General features: G+C 46.0%; 1 protein-coding gene across 1 annotated transcript in view; it reads left to right on the forward strand.

Moving 5' to 3' along the window:
• The first annotated feature begins 5,016 nt into the window (after positions 1 to 5,016).
• LOC120933283 (intercellular adhesion molecule 5-like) overlaps positions 5,017 to 22,536 on the forward strand; it is a 61,682-nt gene continuing 44,162 nt past the window's right edge. The window contains exon 1 of the mRNA XM_040346408.1: positions 5,017 to 5,380. Coding sequence (XP_040202342.1) covers positions 5,317 to 5,380 — 64 coding nt within the window. The 5' untranslated portion in view covers positions 5,017 to 5,316. The remainder of the gene's footprint in view (positions 5,381 to 22,536) is intronic.

Raw genomic sequence — 22,536 nt, forward strand, 5'->3', positions numbered from 1 at the left:
GAATATGCAAATGACCTAGATACGCCGATTCACAAACGTACGTGCGCCCGTAAGGCTTTTCCTTCGTAACGTTGCTCCTGCTTCTATGAGGCGTACGCAATGTTAAGTATGGACGTCGTTCCCGTGTCGAATTTTTAATTTTTTACGTTGTTTGCGTAAGTCGTTCGCGAATAGGGGTGGACGTAATTTACATTCACGACAATAGCAATGACGATTTGCGGCGGAATTTCGAGCATGCGCACTGGGATTCTTTCACGAACGGCGCATGCGCCATTCATAAAAAACTTAAAATACGCAGGTTCAACAATAATTTAAATAAAACACGCCCACATCATCCCCATTAGAATTAGGCGGGCTTACGCCGGCCCACATACGTTACGCCGCCGTAACTTAGGGCGCAAGTTCTTTATGAATATTACGGCGGCGTAACGTTTCGGAGATACGTTACGCCCATACAATGTTACGCAGGGCTACCTGAATCTAGCCATGTAATGCTAATTTGTGACTGATATAGCAATGATGGAAGGTTTTCTGTAGTAGCTCATTTGGCATCTATTCTGCAGAGCTGTGTACCTTCAAGGCCACCACCACCATGGTAGTAGAACTCAAACTCATCTCAAAGTCATTCTTCCTGCTTGTCGGCCTGCTCCCAGATAACATCAATGGCCCGGATTCAGGTAGATTTGCCCCTTAGTTACGGAGGCGCAGGGCAGCGTTTTTGCCCTGCGCCCTCGCAAATTTCCTGCGCTACCCGCGATTCACGGAGCAGTAGCTCCGTAAATTGCGTGTGCGCTGTGTAAACTTGCCCTGCGTAAGGGCGCCTAATGTAAATGATCCCGTAGGGGGCGGGAATCATTTAAATTAGGCGCGCTCCCGCGCCGAGCGTAGAGCGCATTCTCCATCGGGAAACTTTCCCGACGTGCATTGCGGCAAATGACGTCGCAAGGACGTCATTTGCTTCAAAGTGAACGTGAATGGCGCCATTCACGAATCACTTACGCAAATTACGTAAAAATCGAACGTTGCGACGCGGGAACGACGGGTATACTTTAGCATTGGCTGCCCCTGCTATTAGAAGGGGCAGCCTTACGCTAAACACGACATACGGAAACGACGTAAATTGCGTACGCAGGGCTCGCAAAACATTGTGAATCGGTATTAGTATGCAATTTGCATACTATACACTGAGCACAATGGGAGTGCCCCCTAGCGGCCATCGCAAGAATGCAGCCTAAGATATGCGTGGCATAAGAGCCTTATGCCACGCAGATTTTAGGCTGCAGTCGGCGTTACGATGTTCCTGAATCAGGAGCATTCGTAACGCCGGGGGAAGTAAGCAATTGCGCTGTGTAACCTATGGTTACACAGGCGCAATTGCTTCTTGAATCCGGGCCAATGTAGTTAAGTAATCATGTCACAAGTGCAGTTTGTAATTAGAAGTTCCAAATTGAAGGTGCATTTTTATCTAGCTCATTACATTATTCTGTACTATGAAATCCATGTTATAAAAGCTTTCGCCTGAACAGGGATCACAACCCTCAGATTAAAAGTTTGATGCTCTAACGACTGAGCTATCCTGGCACTTCTAGAATGCTCTATTGTATGGATTTAAAAAATAAAGTTTAATTAGCTACTAAACCACTCAATGGCCCAGATTCTCATACATTAGCGTTGCTCCTGGGCAGCGTAATGTATGAGCTCTACGTTTCACCGCCGCAGGTCTACAGGTTTAAATCCTGATTCTCAGAACACTTACCTGTAAACTTGCGGCGGTGTAGCGTTAGATTGCTCGGCGCAAGCCCGCCCAATTCAAATGGGGCGGGCACCATTTAAATTAGGCGCGCTCCCGCGCCGAGTGTACTGCGCATGCTCCGTCGGGTAAATTACCCGACGTGCATTGCGCTAAATGACGTCGCCCCGACGTCATTTGCCTAGATGTATACGTAAATGGCGTCCAGCGCCATTCACGGACGTCTTACGCAAACGACGTAATTTTTATTCAATTCGACGCGGGAACGACGGCCATAGTTAACATTGGTTGCGCCTGCTAATTAGCAGGGGCAACCTTACGCGTCGGGTACGCTACGCAAACGACGTTAATTCGCTGCGTCGACCTCGCGTATGTTCGGGAATCGCCGTACTTACCTCATTTGCATAGACGACTGGGAAAAGCGACGATGCGACACCTAGCGGCGGGAAAAACAATTACTTTTAAGATCTGACAGCGTAACAGCCTTACGCTTGTCAGATCTAATGGGTACCTATGCGCAACTGATTCTGAGAATCAGTCGCATAGATACCCGGGGCCAGATGAGGTGTTACGACGACGCTAATGGTGTTGCGCCGTCGTAACGCCTTTGAGAATCTGGCCCAATGAGTTTACTGTTTGCTTTAGGTCGCTGGAGCAATCACACAGTCTAGCTGCCGGGAGCACTGTGGTTGTTACATCATCAAAGATTGATGAACCTATTGTCTTCAGTCAGTCAGACAGACCCTGTCATCTTGGCTAGGAATGAACTCAGACATGTTCGGATCCTAGTCTGAACCCAACTGATCAAGCCCACCAAGAAATTGTCACTGTAATGGGCCAATCATAGGCATTCCTCCCCACTGCATGTATGCATGCTTAGGGTCTGTAGGGAATGCCCCAACTGATGATGAGCCCAATACAGGTAACCGCTTTCTGTAGGGTTTGCTCACATGGGTTCAGACTGGGATCTGAACTCATCTCTGCTCCTTATTTTCTGTAGGAAAAGATGATCAGCAAGGTTGAACCTTTGAGCAGCAATAAATACCTCTAAACTGCCCCAAGTGATTTTCTGGCAGCCCCTTCAATTACCCCGCAGTATCCCTTGTAAGACCTGATGGCCACAACCACATAAACTGACTAGGAGACTTACAGTAGGGTGACCAGACATCCCCAGTTTCATGGGACAGTCCCCTGATTGAGGACACTGTCCCCGGACCAAGTCTGTCCCTGGTTTTGTCCCCAGATTGGATTTAATAAGGGGCAGGGGCAATTTCAATGACAATCAGTGCAGAAATAAAATAAAAAAAATATTACACCCCCGCTCCGCTGTGCCTACTAGCATAGGGGGGTTGTATTTTTCCCATTATCTGTGCCCCTTTCTGATGATCATGTGCTGGTCGGAGCGGAGGGAATATTTCTTCAGTTTCGGGTGCATGCCCATTCAGCTTTTCTTGCATGTTGTTCTGCCTTGGCTCAAATCCTTGCCAGCCACCTGCCTATCTCCTCGCCTTCCCTTGTGGAGTGATCTTCCTCCGCTCCCCATTCAGTAGTAGCCGGGGCCCGAAGAGTAAGACTTGAAAGGCTGTGAGGCGGGCGGCAACGGGCAGAGAGTCGCTGATTGTTGCCATTACCAGTAAAGAAAAAATATGTCCCCGGATTTCATTTAAAAAATCTGGTCACCTTAACTTACAGAGAATGTCTAACTGGAGAAACCCCCTTACAATATGACCAGCAAGGAGGTAGCATCAGCTCTCCTGTATCAGGCCCAGGCCTGCCAATTCAGCAGGGGTGCCCAGAGGCAGAGCGAAGACTCCCATCCTCTGGAAACAAGTGTAGTAATGCTGCACTCGGAAGCAGAGGCCCGGGCACCTCAGGCCACATTTGTTCAGCAGGGTGCCAGAGGTAGAAAGGGGACTATTTAATAATTTTTGAATGCAAATGGAAATGCACTCTGCAAGGATATTTCTCTAGAGCTTAGTAAATGAGGTGAAACTACACTTTGCAAAGAATGTCCAATTATGTGCAAGAAAAAGAAAAAAAAAAGGCATGTTTGCTTGCACATGATTGGATGATGGAAGTCAGCAGAGCTTCCTCTCATTTAGTAAGCTCTGGAGTAAATGATATTGCAAAGTGCACAGTCTATTTGCCTTCTAGCCTGGTTTTCCTGAATGTACAGTTTATTCAGCACAACATCACACCAGAACCTTTCCCAGCTAAACCCGGATTGTGCGAGGAGCCTGTGAGGCCTCGTATACACGACCGAAAAACTCGACGGGCGAAACACATCGTTTTGCTCGTCGAGTTCCTCGTTAGGCTGTCGAGGAACTCGACAAGCCAATTTTCTCCATTCCCATCAAGGAAATAGAGAACTTGCTCTCTTTTTGGCTCGTCGAGTTTCTCGACAGTTTCCTCGACGAAAATGTACACACGACCGGTTTCATCAGCAAAAAAATATCTCCCAGCAAGGTTCTTGCTGGTTTTTGCCGAGAAACTCGGTCGTGTGTACAAGGCCTGAGATGCACAGAACTGCCAGGACTACAGGACTACTTATGATGAGCATGACTCCCACTTATATCTTGTAAGTGTTTTTAAAGTGGAGTTCCACCTAAAAATGGAACTTCCTCTTAACCCACTCCTCGCCCCCTTACATGCCACATTTGGCATGTAATTTTTTTGGGGGGGAGTGGGGGCTTCAGGAGAAGGGGACTTCCTGTCCCACTTCCTCCTTCCGCCGAGGGGCTGGAAAGGCGATTAGCTTAATCGCCTTTTCACAGCCCCTCCCTGTAGGCGAGCGCCTGTCCAATCGGACAGCGCCGCGCCGCTCGCGCATGCGCAGTGGGTGCCCGGCCGTGAAGCCGAAAGCTGTCACTGCCGGGTGCCCACACTAGAAATGAAGGGGGGGGGCGAGGAGTGGAGCCCCGGCCGGTGCGTCGCTGGAGCCGTGGTGCAGGTAAGTGTCTGTTTATTAAAAGCCAGCAGCTACACTTTTTGTAGCTGCTGACTTTTAATAAACTTAAAAAATGGGTGGAAAACTCCTTTAATCTTGTGCAATAAATGTTACTGTTTTAATACTACACTTAGAGAGCCCCCCCCTCCCCCCTGTCTGTTTTATTTGCCTTTAGTAAATCAATCCCACTGACTTTGAACAAGTGTGCAAATCAGGGGCTGTGACTTTACAATTTGTTCAGTGAAGCCAGGGACAGCCAGACACTTTGCATTTCCAGAAACAGCTGAGCAATGACAACCTCCGTACTCCACTCAGTGCAGGTTTCGTTTTCCTATCTATAGCTTTATTCTCTAGTTCCCGTACCCCTCTTATCCCTCCCACGCCATCATAACCTCTGTTTGTCCTTATTAGAATACTTTGCCCATCTTCACTCTAGCTCTCACCCGCTCTATCCAGAACTAAAACATTCTCATCTCACAAAAATTCCCCGTCCACCTTATTACCAATCAACTTCCTTCCCTCTATTGTTTCCACAAAGTTTGCGATAAGTGAGAGAGCTTTACAAACTTTCCTTAAAAATCATTCGTCTTTGCTGCACTGAGATTTACACTGCTGCCCGATGGAGCTCTGCGTTCTCTGGACCCTGGCCAACATATTTGTTTTCAGCGTTTCACAAGTGTACGGTAAGTCTCATTTTTTAACCAAATGCCTTTTAATAGAGTTAGCTGGGTGTGAGTGAGAATATTTAGTGTTGTATTTTGCTTTATGTTGACTTTGGACATAAATGCATTGTGAATGAATGTGAGAGTATGTACTTATGTACACAAAACATGACTCCACACCGTGTGGATGCAGAATTGAGACCACCACCAGCGCTTCTACGTATATTGTAATTTATTAAGAGACTGCATCTTCGGCAGACATTCACACAGGCGGAAATGCACTACCTCCAGGGTCGCATTCAAGTATATTTCTTGTGTAATCTGCTTTCCGGATTCATGGGGAAAAAAAACAATCTAGCAAGTATATATTCATTGATCAACCATGATATTATGATCACCCACTAAAACAGGGGTGCCCAACCTTTTGAAGAGTGAGGGCCACTTAACCAACTTGGTTACCAGTCGCGGGCCACAATGAGTGGAGCGGGTAGATGACAGGTCAAAAGCTACTCTATAGGCCCTCTGATCCACCCTGATAAAAGGGGATGATCTCCCTTATGTTTTTCGGATTGGAGGTAGGTGGGCGTAAACGGACATCTGACTCTCTATAGAGGTGAATTGAGGGTCCCATTTGGTTGGGCTGGTCGTGTCAAAAGGGCCTAAGACTGCTTTCACACTGATGTGCTGCAGTTTACCCACACTGCGGTTGCAGTGTAGTCAGGGCTGTCTTAATGAGAGGGCACACCTGGGCACTGCCCAGGGGCCCCAGCTGCATGGGGGGCCCCTGCACTTTCCCCAAAGCAGCTTATCCTTGAGCCCACGCTGCCCCTAAATTTGGGGGCCCCATGATGGCAATGAGAGTGATAGATACACAGGGGAGGCAGTCTGCCTCCTACCTACTTGATGTCAGTTTACCTGCACTGTCATCGTTGTAGGGGCCCCAGAGCATTACTTTGCCCAGGGGCCCATGATGCTATTAAGACGGCCCTGAGTGTAGTGCACCTGTGTCTATCCTGCGGGTTAGCTGAACTTTTCCATAGACTCCACCTGTGGCAAAAGCCAGCGCTGTAGAGGAAGCATTGGCTTATGGGGCTCTGCTCCACAGCCACTTTCTTCCTCTGCCAGCAACTTCATTCACAACACTTATGCTGTGGTATGGCGGGGCGGCAACCTGCGATCTGGGCTTGCCAACCCGCCATTCCAGACAGGAGGTCATGGGCCATATCAGAGGGCTCCACGGGCCACATGTGGCCCCCTGGCCACTGGTTGGCCACCCCTGCACTCAAACCCACCAAGGCATGGACTCCACTAGACCTCTGAGGCCTCGTACACACGACCGAGAAACTCGACAGAATCCATCAAGAAACTTGGTGGCAGAGCTTTTTTGCCAAGGAAAACGGTCGTGTGTACGTTTTTCATTGAGGAAACTGTTGAGGAACTCTACGAGGGAAAAAAGAGAACAAGTTCTCTTTTTCCTCAACGGGAGTCTCAATTTCCTCGTCGTGTTCCTCGTCGGGCTGGTTTTCGACGAGAAACTCGAGTGTGTGTATGCTAAGAAACCTGTGTGGAGATAACACATTTTTCACGCTGTAACAGACTGAAAAGCGCGAATCGTCTCTCACCAAACTTTTACCTAACACGCAGTAACATGAGATTAGCAAAAGCAGCCCCAAGGGTTGTGCCAGTGGAATCGAACTTCCCCTGCCATTGTATGTGTTGTACGTCACCGCGTTTGAGAACGAGAAGATTTTATCTTGACGGTGTGTACGCAAAGCAAGCTTGTCGAGTTCCTCGACAAGCCTAACAAGGAACTCGTCGAGGAAAACAATGTGTCTTTTCCGACGAGTTCCTCGGTTGTGTGTACGAGGCCTTAAGGTATGCTGTGGTACTTGGCACCAAGCTGTCAGTAGCAGATCCTTTAAGTCATGTAAGTTGCGAGGTGGCGCCTCCGTGGATCGGACTTGTTGGTCTGCCACATCCCACAGATGCTTGATTGGATTGAGATCAAACCAACGCCTCAAACTCATTGTTGTGTTCCTCAAAGTATTCTTGAATTTATCAGACCAGGCCACCTTCTTCCATTGTTTTGTGATCCAGTTCTGATGCTCACATACCCATTGTAGGCACTTTAGGCTGTGGACACGGGTCAGCATGGGCACCCTGACCGGTTTTCGGCTATGCAGCCCCATACACAACAAACTGGGATGCACTGTGTGTTCTGACACCTTTCTATAGGAACCAGCATTAACCTTTTCAGCAATTTGAGCGACAGTAGCTCTACTATTGAATTGGTCTACACAGGTCACCCTTCGCCCCCCACATGCATCAACGAGCTTTGGACGCCCATGATCCTGTTGCCAGTTTGCCAGTTTTCCTATCATGGACCACACCAGAACAGGAACATCCCACAAGAGCATCAACTTTGGAGTTGCTTTGACCCAGTTCACTTGCTGCCTAATAATCCTACCCACTTTCAAATGCCATTGTAACAAGATAATCAATGTTATTCACTTTACATGTCAGTGGTCTTAAAGTTATGGCTGATTGGTGTGAAAATATATACTGTATGTACAGGGCTTTTTTTCAGGGGGAACTCAGTTCCACCACCTCTGGCTCAGACCCTTTGGTGCCTGCTCACCACAATCACTTGTAAACACAGAAGTCTGGTTTCTGTGTTTACAAGTGACAGCTTTGTAACCCCCTGAACTCTGCACTATGCATGTAAAGCAATTCTGGTATTTAATGCCCCTTTAAGACCCTTCTACTGTTTGTGAAATCTGAACGGGTCGTGGTTGAGTTCCTGCACCTATTTTTTGAGAAAAAAAGCTCTGTGTATGTATAAAATTTAATATTTTGGGGAGAGAAAGTCTGATTTAATAAAGGATATGTGCAGTCTGATTTAATAATGGATATGTGCTGCTGGTGCATGCTCGAACAAGCTGGCCATATACAGGGCCATCTTAATGCAAGGGCACGCCTGGGCACTGCCCAGCGGCCCCAAGTACATGGGGGCCCCACAATAATCTTGCATTACATCATACTTGCCAACTGTCCCGGATTTGCTGGGACAGTCATGCTTTTTTACTATGGTCCCGATATGGTTGTGTCCCGGGAAGCGTCCCAGAATCTATACTGTGCCCTCCTGATCCCAGTATTGTGCCCTTCTGCATTCCACCCGTGCTCTTTGTGTTGACTAGTCTTTGATTTATGGAATGTTTTCCTTTTGTAAAATCGATTTTATTGAAAGTACTAATGAATATATGTTTAATTCTATCAACTATTTATACTTTATTTCTTGAAAGTAGGTGTTTAAATTGGGGAAGGTTGGTAGGGGCCCCAGTGCATTACTGTGCCCAGGGGCCCATGATGCTATTAGGATGGGCCTGGCCATACAAGGTAAGATTTGTCTTTTTGAGTCCTGCAGGCTGAAAGAGAGAAATCAGTCAATTCCCTAATCCATGATAAACAATGAAGATGGATGGATTTGCAGTGCTGACTATTGTATTCTGACAGCTACAGCACCTGCAGCTGCAGCTGTCAGAATACCCAGACAGTTACTGCAGCCATTGTGCAGCAGAGAATTTTCCACCCGGCTCATACAGCATAAGTCAATAAAAAAATCTGGATGGTGCCAACAAGTTCACCCATGGAATAAATGTAATCCAATGCAGCAAGAATTGTCCAAAATTCCATCTGCGTATGGCCAGCTTTATACTCACAAACACACTACCCATCCACTGTGCACCTACACGCACAGACTTCTTCTTATGCACTGAATTTACTAAAGTGTGGTTGGCTGTGGGATTTAGGCCCCATGCACACGAGACGCTGGTAAACTCGAGTTCAGAGGCATTTGGGCATTTTTTTCAACTGCCCCTGAACACATTTAATGTTATCCTATGTGTCCATGCACACATTCACGTTTTTTTTGCGTTTTAAAGCAGTTGGGTTTAGGCTTGTTTTTTCAGAAGCAAAATTTTGGGTTCAGACACAAAAGTTTTTGCGTTTCAAAGCTTTGGGAGGGTCTACAATGTCTTTGTTATAAACGCTGATAGCCGCAAACGCCGTAAAACGCCGCTGGACGCGGCAAAGCGCAGCACAATTCGCGGCAAAACCGGGCGTTTTAAACGCCGTTTTTTGCCTTTGAAAACTTGAGTTTACATGTGCTTGCATTTGCATGCTCCAGCAACAAAATGTATCTGTCTAAATAAAACATGTGTTTTTCATTTTTAAAGATGCATACAATGTAGAAATAAATCTGCAACAAGTGCACATGACTACCAGAAACGGGAACTGTAAGAAGAAAACAACATTGTTAAGTGGCCTTAAAGATTAGTCAAAAGTTCATGAAGTCTCAAAGTAACTATTTTGATGTAATCAACTTTCATGCCCCAGGAATGTGTATAAGGCCTCGTACACACGATAGGTTAACCAGAGGACAACGGTCTGATGGACCGTTTTCATCAGTCCAAACCGATCGTGTGTGGGCCCCATAGGTTATTTAACCTTCGGTTAAAAAAATGTCAACTTGCTTTAAAATTTAACCGATGGATTGCTAACCGATAGGTCAAAACCGATCGTTAGTACGCACAACCATTGGTTAAAAATCCACGCATGCTCAGAATCAAGTCGACGCATGCTTGGAAGCATTGAACTTCGTTTTTTTTTTTCAGCACGTTGTTGTGTTTTACGTCACCGGGTTCTGACACGATCATTTTTTTAACTGATGGTGTGTAGGCAGGACGGACCATCAGTCAGCTTCATAGGTTAACCTAAGACAACGGTCCTTCAGACCGTTGTCCTCTGGTTAACCTATCGTGTGTACGAGGCATAATGCGGCGTACACAAGGTCGTTTTTTGGCATGTAAAAAAACGTAATTTTTTAAAACGTCATTTAAAATCATCGTGTGTGGGCTTCACATCGTTTTTCGGCTTCTGAAAAATTCGAACATGCTGCATTTGTCGTTTTTCAAAATGTCGTTTTTTATGTTGTAAAAAATGATCGTGTGTGGGCAAAATCAACGTTTTATACCCGTGCATGCCCAGAAGCAAGTTAAGAGACGGGAGCGCCCGTTCTGGTAAAACTACCATTCATAATGGAGTAAGCACATTCATCACACCGTAACAGACAAAAAAGCGTTAATCGTCTTTTACTAACAAGGAATCAGCTAAAAGCAGCCCAAAGGCGAATAGAACTTCCCCTTTAGAGTGCCGCCGTATGAGTTGTACGTGATGAAACGGTCCTTCAGTCCGTTTTCATCGGTTTTGACCGACCATGTGTACGCGGCCTCAGTGTTACAATTTTTCAGGTGGGAATGGGGAGCAGGTGTGTTAAATTTGGTGTTATCGCTCGCACTCTCTCATACTAGTGGAAGTTCAAAATGGCACCTCATGGCAAAGAACTCTCTGAGGATCTGAAAAGAATTGTTGCTCTACATAAAGATGGCCTAGGCTATAAGAAGATTGCCAAGACCCTGAAACTGAGCTGCAGCACGGTGGCCAAGACCATACAGCGGTTTATCAGGACAAGTTCCACTCAGGACAGGCCTCACTATAGTCAACCAAAAAAGTTGAGTGCACGTGCTCAGCGTCATATCCGGAGGTTGTCTTTGGGAAATAGACGTATGAGCGCTGCCAGCATTGCTGCAGAGGTTGAAGGGGTGAGGGGTCAGACCATACGCCGCACACTGCATCAAATTGGTCTGCATGGCTGTCGTCCCAGAAGGAAGCCCCTTCTAAAGATGATGCACAAGAAAGCCCGCAAAAGGTTTGCTGAAGACAAGCAGACTAAGGTCTCTGATGAGACCAAGATAAACTTATTTGGTTCAGATGGTGACAAGCGTGTGTGGCGGCAACCAGGTGAGGAGTACAAAGACAAGTGTGTCTTGCCTACAGTCAAGTATGGTGGTGGGAGTGTCAGGGTCTGGGCTGCATGAGTGCTGCCGGCACTGGGGAGCTACAGTTCAATGAGGGAACCGTGAATGCCAACATGTACTGTGACATACTGAAGCAGATCATGATCCCCTCCCTTCGGAGACGTGTGAAGCTCTTGTGAACTCCATGCCTAAGAGGGTTGAGACGGTGCTGGAAAATAATGGTGGCCTCACAAAATATTGACACTTTGGACCCAATTTGGACATTTTCACTTAGGGGTGTACTCACTTTTGTTGCCAGCGGTTTAGACATTAATGGCTGTGTGTTAAGTTATTTTAAGGAGACAGAAAATTTACACTGTTATACACTGTACTGTGTACGCTCACTACTTTACATTGTAGAAAAGTGTAATTTCTTCAGTATTGTCACATGAAAAGATAGAATAAAATAGTTACAAAAATGTGAGGGGTGTACTCACTTTTGTGAGATACTGTAGCTCCCTGATAACTGTCCCTGATTTGGAGGGACTGTACCTGATTTGGAACAAACTCCCTTTGTCCCTCTTTACTCTTCATTTTGGTCTGATCTATATAGATGTATATAAAATGCACTTTTTATTTTTCAAAAAGTGTTACCCAGCACTAGGGGTGCTTGGGGAGTATCTCCGCTATGGGGCTGGATTGTCTCCGCCCCATAGCGTGGGGCTCATTGGATGGCATCATCAGTGTCGCATAGAGCCTCGCTTCTGCGGAGTTCTGCCCGTGGACTGGTGGAGCCACACGCGTGTGCCAGTGGGCTTGGAACGCATATCGCGGCCCTGCAATATGTCGGGCAGCTCCTTACGCTCCAGGCTCAGTTGTTTTTCAGAGCCAGCTTTGCGCATACGCGGTAAACCCCTGAGCCGCACGCATGCGCGGGCATCCAGCACCATATTTAGTTGCCTAGGCAGGCTGTGTCCACAGCGCTTTGCCTTGAAGGACACCACTGGAACATTAGTAGAAACCACTTCTATGAACCGACAGATAATTAATATTTCCATCTTGGATGTAGGGCCCAATGGTCCACATATCTAGCTAGATTCAGGTAGAGTTAGGTCCTAAGTTTAAGTGTATTCTCAAACAGAGATACACTTAAACCTATCTAAGATACGACGGCTTGCGCCGTCCTATCTTAGGGTGCAATATTTAGGCTGGCCGCTAGGTGGCGCTTCCATTGCGGTCGGCGTAGAATATGTAAATCACTAGATACGCCCATTCACGAACGTACGCCCGGCCGATGCAGTACAGATACGCCGTTTACGTAACGCTTTATTAGGCCTAAAGTTATTCCAACAAATAGTTCGAATAGTAATGTTAAAGTATGGCCACCGTTCCCGCTTCGAAATTCGAAAATTTAACGTCATTTGCGTAAGTTGTCCGTGAATAGGGATTTACGTCATTTACGTCCACGTCGAAATCAATAGGCCCGTGCGGCGTACGTTGCCGCAATGCACACTGGGAAATGTAGGCGGAAGGCGCATTCGCCGTTCCAAAAAAACTTCAATCACGTCAGGTCAAGCCCCATTAACATAAAACACACCCCCTTAGCCGAATTTGAATTAAGCGCGCTTGCGCCCGCCGCATTTACGCTACGCCGCCGTAACTTAGCAGGCAAGTACTTTGTAAATCATGTACTTGCCTCGCTAACTTACGGCGGCGTAGTGTAAACACGCTAAGCTACGCCGCCGCAAAGTTTTTTTGGGCAGAATCGTATGTTTTTGGTCCCTTAGGGCTCATTCAGAGGGGTGATGAGTCCCATCCTCTGTACAGAGCTGCTGGCAGGTCCAATTTAGTTTTGACAATTTGAAAAAAATAAGTTGGTCTTGTGTTGCAGTTTGGGCACTATGGCTTAAAAAGGTTCGCCATCTCTGCCGTAGACTGTTTCTGAGCTAGAAAAGTGAATGTTGCTGTTTGCCTGGCTGCCATTACAAAACCTGGGACAGAAATCAGGGGCCCTTGTGAGGTTTAGCGCTACATATCTATTCACAAAAATGATCACATAGCTTTCAATTTACCATTCCTGCTTTTTGCTATTGTCAGCTGACAAGCGACATTAGGACCAGATTTATTTTTTGTGCACATTGGTTAAGGTGCTACATCATAATATTACCATGCACAGTGCACATCGAGCAATGTGGTTAGACTCTGGTGCCTATTTGTGCCCTAATTTAGACATGTTGGTGCAAAAGCAGGAAGTGAATATTTCTTAAAATGTAGATTGTTAGTTTAACCACTTAACCCCCGGACCATATTGCTGGTCAAAGACCAGAGTACTTTTTGCGGTTCGGCACTGCGTCGCTTTAACTGACAATTGCGCTCCCAAACATAATTGGCGTCCTTTTTTCCCCACAAATAGAGCTTTCTTTTGGTGGTATTTGATCACCTCTACAGTTTTTAGTTTTTGCGCTATAAACAAAAATAGAGCTACAATTTTGAAAAAAAATGAATATTTTTTACCATAATAAATATCCCCAAAAAATACATAAAAAAATGTTTTCCTCAGATTAGGCAGATACGTATTCTTCTACATATTTTTCGTAAATAAAAATCGCGATAAACGTTTATTGATTGGTTTGCGCAAAAGTTATAGCGTTTACAAAGTAGGGGGTAGTTTTATGGCATTTTTATAAAAAAATGTTTTACTAGTAATGGAGGCGATCAGCATTTTTTTTTTTTGGTACTGCGACATTATGGCGGACACTTTGGACACTTTTGACACATTTTTGGAACCATTTGCATTTTTATAGCGATCAGTGCTATAAAAATGCATTGATTACTATAAAAATGGCACTGGCAGTGACGGGGTTAACCACTAGGGGGCGGGGAAGGGGTTAAACGGTCACTAAAGTAATTTTTTTTAGCTAAATAGCTTCCTTTACCATACCGCAGTCCTGGTTTCATGTCCTCATTGTTCGTTTTTGCTCTGATGTTGCTGTAATCCTTCTCTGTTCTGAACAGTCTGTTTCCTGATGAAAAAAGTCATGGAAGCTTTCTCTCTGTGGCACTAATCAAGGAGGTGTGATTACTGTGTGTCTCAACAGCAATCAGTTTCGTTTTACAAACCATCACTGCCCTGTATTGGCTCTTTGTCTCTGTTCATCACAGAAGCAGTAAACTAGATGCAAAAACGAAACTGAAACTACAGGTACATTATATGATTGATTTTTATCTATTTTTAATCATTTTTAAAAGGAATCAGTCAACTATTATGTCTTTATACCCTGTAAATAGTAATTTCCTTTACAACTCCTTTAAGTATGTTCCCTGGGTGTATTCTAACTGTAGGGGGGGTGGCCTCACTAGGGGAAATGACAGATCACTGTTCTTACATTGTATGAACAATCAGTCATTTCTCCCCTGACAGGACCGGGAGCTGTGTGTTTACACACACAGCTCCCAGTCCCCGTTCTGTAACGAGCAATCGCGGGTGCCCAGCAGTGATCGTGACCGCCGGGCACGCGCACGGGAGTCGGACGCTTCAGGGAGCGACGTATAGCTACGGGCTCTCGCGCAGGGGAGCCGACCTGCCGCCGTAAAACGACGCCGGCTGGTCGGCAACCAGTTAAAGTTTATCTGACTAAATATATACTTCTGCTACCTAAATACAAAGAAATGGTAATTCACATAAAGTAAATGTTTGCCACAGTGGGCACGCATGGGGATTTTTAGTGGTACCCAGAAGACCGATAGCCACAGATTCACAAAATTATTTTGATATTTCCCATGAACCACTTAAAGGGGTTGTAAAGGTAAAAAAAAAAATTCCCTAAATAGCTTCCTTTACCTTAGTGCAGTCCTCCTTCACTTACCTCATCCATCGCTACGGAGTCCGCCTGCTCCCGCCAGCTCAGCGGGAGATCAGTCCGCACATCTCCGCTGAGCCGACGGATGACAAGCTCCTCTCTGCTCACTGAGCGGGGTGGGGCTTGTCGGGCGCCGCTGTCTCCTATGCAGCGATCTGATGAAAACGGAGAGCATGTCTGTTTTCATCAGATCTTACCCGATCCGATCCGCCATGGACGGATGGGGACGTTTTTAGCGGATCGGGACGGATGTCAGCAGACATGTCTCCGCTGATATCCGACGCTCTATAGGGATGCATGGAGCGGCCGTTCAGGTCCGCCATCAAAACTGACAGGCGGACCTGAATGGTCCGTCCATGTAAAAGGGGCCTTAGTGGGCGTCCTGACCCTCCTGCTCGCCCCCTCCCCCCTCAAGAGCCTTTCTCCACACCAGGGAGAAAGCCTCGCATTACTGTGTGTAGTTACAGACAGAAGAACAGGAAGTGAGGATTTCTCAGAAGAAATAAGGACATTTAAAAGCAAAATGGAAGGATGAGGTAAGTGAAGGAGGACTGCACTAAGGTAAAGGAAGCTATTTAGGGAATTTTTTTTTTTACCTATACAACCCCTTTTAGGACTGGAAGGATTTGCCCCTTTATGACCAGGCCATTTTTTACGATACGGCACTGCGTTGATTTAACTGACAATTGCGTGGGCGTGAGACGTACCCAAACAAAATGTATGTCCTTTTTTTCCCACAAATAGAGCTTTCTTTTGGTGGTATTTGATCACCTCTGCGGTTTTTATTTTTTACGCTATAAACAAAAAAGTGCCACAATTTTGGAAAAACAAAACAATATTTTTTAATTTTGCTATAATAAATATCCCCCAAAAAATTTTAAAATAACACATTTCTTTATCAGTTTAGGTCAATATGTATTCTTCTACATATTTTTGGTAAAAAAATTGCAATAAACGTATAATAATTGGTTTGTGCAAAAGTTGTAGGGCCAGATTCTGAAAGGACTTACGACGGCGCAGCGCCATGTACGCCGTAAGTCCTAATCCGACCCGTCGTATATATGCGCCTGATTCTTAGAATCAGTTACGCATAGATATCCATTAGATCCGACAGGCGTAAGTCTCTTATGCCGTCGGATCTTAACTGCATTTTTTTGTTGACCGCTAGGTGGCGCTTCCGTCGAATTCCACGTTGAGTATGCAAATTAGCTAGATGCGCGAATTCCCGAGCGTACACGCGGCCGACGCAGTAAAGTTACGACGTTTACGTTAGGCTTTTCCCGGCGTATAGTTGCCCCTGCTATATGAGGCATAAGTGCGGCGTACCAATGTTAAGTATGGCCGTCGTTCCTGCGTCGAAATTTGAAAAAGTTACGTCGTTTGCGTAAGTCGTCCGTGAATGGGGCTGGACGTCATTTACGTTCACGTCGAAACCAATGACGTCCTTGCGGCGTACTTTGGAGCAATGCACACGCGCATGCGCCGTTCCGCAAAAACGTCAATCACGTCGGGTCACAGTAGTTTTACATAAAACCCGCCCCCCTGATCCAAATTTGAATTAGGCAGGCTTACGCCGACCGATTTACGCTACGACGCCGCAACTTACGGAGCAAGTGCTTTGAGAATACAGCACTTGCCCGTCTAAGTTGCGGAGGCGTAATGTAAATCGGATACGTTACGACCGGGCAAAGATACGCCGCTGACTGAGAATCTGGCCCATAGCGTCTACAAAATAGGGGATAGATTTATGGCATTTTTATTATTTATCCATTATTTACTAGTAATGGCGGCGATCTGCAATGTTTAGCGGGACTGCGACATTGCGGCAGACAGATGGAGCACTTTTTTGGGACCAGTAATATTTATACAGCGATCAGAGCTAAAAATAGCCACTGATTACTATATAAATGTCACTTGCAGGGAAGGGGTTAACACTAGGGGGCAATCAAGGGGTAAGTGTTCCCTATGAGTGCTTCTAACTGTGGGGGGAATGGACTGACTGGAGGAGGAGAGAGATCGCTGTTCCTAATTGCTAGGAGCAGCAGATCTCTCTCTACTTCCCTGTCAGAATGGGGATCTGTTTTGTTTACATGCACAGGTCCCCGTTCTTGCTCTCTGTGGAGCGATCGCGGGTGGCCGGCAGACATCCCGCCCTCCAGCCACGCACATCGGCTCCAGCGTCTTGCTCTCTATCTGGCCTGCGTACACCTACGGCGATTTGCGCAGCCGTGCCAACCCGTCGCAGTTTAATGACAGCGGCTGGTTGGCAAGCGGGTAAAATATAACTAGTAAAATTTGCTAAATATTATCTAGTTGGTAGGGCCATCAAAGCTTGTAATTTTTTTTATATATATAAAATAAAAAAACTTGTTAAAACAGTAAATAAAGATTAACTCTTAAGAGCAATATTCCACATGTGTGCACACTGAGCAGTCACACACAAAACAGCTGCAGTACAGTATGTGAAGCATTGCATAAATTGTTGTTGCTATATAAATGCATGTTATAAATAAACCACCACACATTTTAAAGCAAACACACACTGTGGCGATTTGGCCCCTAAAAAAGTCTAATACTCGCTGCCATGCCCAGACATTAATGTAACAGATTTTCACACCACCATAGTTTCTTCAGAAAGGCAGAGTTCCTCAATTTTCAAATTAGAGCATTCAGAGATTCAACTTAAAGCGGAGGTTCACCCTGAAAAACAACTATATGCCATTACATCCAGCATACTGCTGACATCTGCAGTATGCTGTTTTTTTTTTTTTTGCTCCGAGTTCTCACTCCCGCGGGCAATAGGGTTCCTAAGACGAGGCATAGATGATTGACGTGCGGGTAAAGCTCGTCGCGCCTTCCGAAAATATCCGAGCTGGGACTCGGCTCTTTACGGCGCTATACGGCGCCTGCGCCTGCCGTGTAGAGCTGACTGCGCAGGCGCCGTAAAGTGCAGAGTCCTAGCTCGGATATTTTCGGAAGGCGTGACGCGCTTTACCCGCACGTCAATCCTCTATGCCTCGTCTTGGGAACACCTACTCCCCGGGGGAGCGAGAACCCGGAAGCCGGGTGAAAACAACGATAAGACGGTAAGTACAGCGGGAAAAAAAAACCCAGCATACTGTCGATGTCAGCAGTATGCTGGATGTAACGGTATATAGATGTTTTAGGGTGAACCCCCGCTTTAATGATATTTAAATATCGTTTTAATGAAAATAAAAATGATACAAGACATACACAGAAATAGATTTTTAGAAAGTCAGCAAAAGCAACAGTAAATTAAAAAAGCTTAAACACCTTGGCCCGGATTCACAGACAGCGGCGCACATTTATGCCGCCGTAGCGCATCTCCTGTATGCTACGCCGACGCAGCGCAGAGAGGCAAGCATGGAGTTCACAAAGCCAATGCTGCCTAAGCGTAGGTGGAAGCGGGCTTTCCCCATGCAGAGCCATGCAAATGAGGCGTGACCCCATGCAAATGATGGTTTGAGAGCCAGACAAGTACGTTGAACGAACTGCGCATGCGTCGTGTCGTGGACGCATCCCCGTGCGCATGCTCATAACCACGTCGGATCAACTACCTAAGATAAGCCAGATCCCTGCCTACGCCATGAACGTAATCTATGTCCATCCAGACACATGTCCAATGTAAACTACGTAAAAACCGCCGGCTTCTGTTCCCTGATGCAGACCTTTACATGTCTGCTGCTGAGTTACACCTCCTTTATGGGGCTTAACTTTACGCCGGACATACAACTTACGCGCACCTCTCGTAGCCTGCGTCGGGCGGGCGCAGGTTCGTGATTCGCCGTATTTTCCTCATTTGTATATTTGAATGGGTAATCAATGGCAGCGCCACCATGCGGCCAGCGTAAATGTGCGCCCACCCTACGCCGGCGTAGGCAAGTTACGTCGGCGGGATTAGGCCTGTTTTTAGGCGTATCTTAGTTTGTGGGTACGGCGCACAGATACGACAGCGCATATTTGCACTTACGTGCAGTATCTGAAGAAACGTCCGCGCAAGTGCTTTGTGAATCAGGGCCCTTGTTGGGAAGTCAAGAAAAGGTAGCTGCAGGGGCAGCTGGCAGCTCTCATCTTACTATCGGAACTCCTAAAGGTTACTGGGAGTTAAGGCCCATGCACATGATAAGAAAACCAGGAGTAAAATTTTGTACGACACACGATCGTCCGATTATCTGATCCTTACTACAAAACCTGAAGGTGCAAAATGTTATTACAAGTGAAAGCAACACCCGGTTTTCATTTAACTAGTGTAACCACAACTTTCATCTGAAAAAAAAACGTAAGAGCAAGACTACGCATGCAATGAAAGAATACATTACAAAACAATTCAACATCAACACATTACATCACTTCTGAAGTTGAATTCTGTCGTATGAGAATTTTCATACGTTGAGTAACCTCTTCATTTTTGATATTAGACTAGCATGCAGCAAAAAAATCTGACGATTATTCGTGCGATAATCTCATCATGTATACCAAGCTCTTTCTCTAGGAGGGCCAGTGACTCTTACATTACATGGACCTCATCTGTAAAGCCCTGTACACACGATCGGTTTGTCTGATGAAAACGGACCGATGGACCGTTTTCACCGGACGAACCGATCGTGTGTGGACCCCATCTGTTTTGTATCAATCGGTGAAAAAAAATAGAACCTGTTTAAATTTTTTTTTATGGTTAAAAAAATGATAGAAAAAAACGATCGTCTGTGGGGAAATCCATCGGTCAAAAATCCACACATGCTCAGAATCAAGTCGACGCATGCTCGGAAGCATTGAACTTAATTTTTCTCAGCACGTCGTAGTGTTTTATGTCACCGCGTTGGACGCGATCGGATTTTTAACCGATGGTGTGTAGGCAAGACTGATGAAAGTCAGCTTAATCGGATATCCGATGAAAAAAATCCATCGGATTAGATTCCATCAGATGTCCGATCGTGTGTACAGGGCATAAGTGATCCAAAATCTACATTGTGCCAAAGACCATGTGGATCTAAGTATGTTTCACTTTTTGTGAGGTTTTGGGACTTTAAATGAGATGCGTTTTTAGCAAAATGCAATTAAATATATATATATGGAATATAACATTTTTTTCCATAATACCCAGGCTCAAAGTTACCAGCCAAAAAAGCAACAAACCAAATTAAAGCGGGAGTTCACCCAATTCCTTTTTTTTTCTCTTTTCCCCTTAGATTCCTGCTCGTTCGGTCTAGGGGAATCGGCTATTTGTTTTAAAATATGATCCGTACTTACCCGTTTTCGAGATGCATCTTCTTCCGTCGCTTCCGGGTATGGGTCTTCGGGAGCGGGAGTTCCTTCTTGATTGACAGTCTTCCGAGAGGCTTCCGACGGTCGCATCCATCGCGTCACTCGTAGCCGAAAGAAGCCGAACGTCGGTGCGGCTCTATACTGCGCCTGCGCACCGACGTTCGGCTTCTTTCGGAAAATTGTGACGACTTGTTGTGGAATTGTGGAAGACTGTCAATCAAGAAGGAACGCCCAGTCCCGCAGCCCATACCCGGAAGCGACGTAGAGGATGCATCTCGTAAACGGGTAAGTACGGATCATATTTTAAAACAAATAGCCGATTCCCCTAGATAAAACGAGCATGAAGCTAAGGGGAAAATGTGTAAGGTATGGGTGAACCTCCGCTTTAACCTGTCTAGCTGTAAGCATTAAAAACAGAGGTTTAGTTGCACGCATTTGCAAATACCTGTGTAAGCTGCAGGCCCCGTCAAGGCTCTCTGTGTACTGCAGTTCCTAACTATGAATTTTAAAGTCTTCTCAGTAGGAGCACAGGAGTGCTAATCAATAGATAGGGGGAAGGTGATCACCTGACCATGCCCCTACCTATAGCTGGTCTAGCAAAAAAGAGCACTGGAAAAAACTAAAGAAATACAAGAGTGGAACTAATCATGCCTACCAAACCAAAACACCACCAAACCAAGAGCGGACCACATCAACCTGGGTCAGCTAGTCAAAAAATGACAATGCATAATTAACTGTCAGTGGTAAATCTGTGGAGGCACTTTATTCCACTCCTGAAACGCATCTCCATCCCTGGATAATGTAGAAAAAGGGGGGATAAGGTTGGGACTTTACATGAGGCATATGATAAACTCCATCCCTGTAAATGGATAGAAGGGGGGGGAGGTTTTGGGACTTTAAATGAGATTTAAAGTCCCAAAACCTCCTCCCCTTCTATCTATCCAGAAGAATCATCTCTTCTATTGGCAAGCCTTTCTTTAGGGCCCCGGATGGCTATCCCCCTTTTTAATATATATTTTTCTTTATTTCTCCTTTTTTTTGTAAAGGCCCCCGCCCCCGCTTCTCAATTCGTGGCAGAACCCCCCCCCCCCCCCACCCCCGCTTCTCAATTGCAGGCGGGAAACATCTGCATGGGACCCATAGCCTCCTGGCACATCGGACCCATAGCCTCCTGGCACATCGGACCCATAGCCTCCTGGCACATCGGACCCATAGCCTCCTGGAAAATGTGTCATGCCAAAGAAGGTTGCTTGCGGAAGGAGGTGTGCCTTGGCGAGCTGAGTGAAAGTGGGAGCAGGTACCTGCCAGAAATAGGTACCCGCTCCAGAAAAAAATTATAAATCCAAAAATGGTTGAGAAGGGGTGGAGGAGGAAAGGCAGAAAGTCCCTTTTTAGGTGAAGTTCTGCTTTTTAGGGTAACTTCATACAGTAAGATTTTGAGACTATGTTTCACTGGCAATCAGCTGTAGGTCAGTATAGATCAACACCTCAACCTCACAGATTCCTGAGCTGCATACCAGATCACAGGACCTCATCAGAACCTGGGCTAGTTAAAGTGAACTCCAGGAAAAAACATTTGTAGACTTTTGCCTGGTCCAAATAAGTTACCTCTAATGCTGTTAATATTGAGTCTGTATTTACTGAATATGATACAAGTTTTAATATATCAAATGGACTTAAATTTACATTTTATTTTTAGATGCACTTAATGATATGGCTGCATTCACTTGTATTTATTTGTATTTACTGTTTGTCTTTTGAGCACTTTTGAACTCCCGCTTGTAGGTAATTTATTTAACCCTGTCACCCCGAACCCCTCCCAGCCCAGGACCAGTTTCAGCAGACATGTTCGGTCGTGTGTACGGCCGACCGGACAGGTTTCCAGCGGACATTCGTCCAGCCGTCCAGCTAAGAAACATGTCCGCTGGAAGCCTGTCCGTCGGACATGTTCGGTCGTCTGTACAGACTCACCGTACATGTCCGCTCGGCCGAAAGCCCTCGCATGCGTCAAAGTGATTCGACGCATGCGTGGAAGCATTGACCTTCCAGGGCCGCACACGTCGCCACGTAATCGTCGCGGCGACGGCGCGGCCACGTCACCGCGTATCGTATCCGCGCGGATTTCTGTTTGATGGTGTGTACAACCATCAGACAGAAATCCGGCAGCGGACTGTCC

Source organism: Rana temporaria, chromosome 3 (assembly GCF_905171775.1).
Source record: "Rana temporaria chromosome 3, aRanTem1.1, whole genome shotgun sequence".
Taxonomy (NCBI): Eukaryota; Metazoa; Chordata; class Amphibia; order Anura; family Ranidae; genus Rana; species Rana temporaria.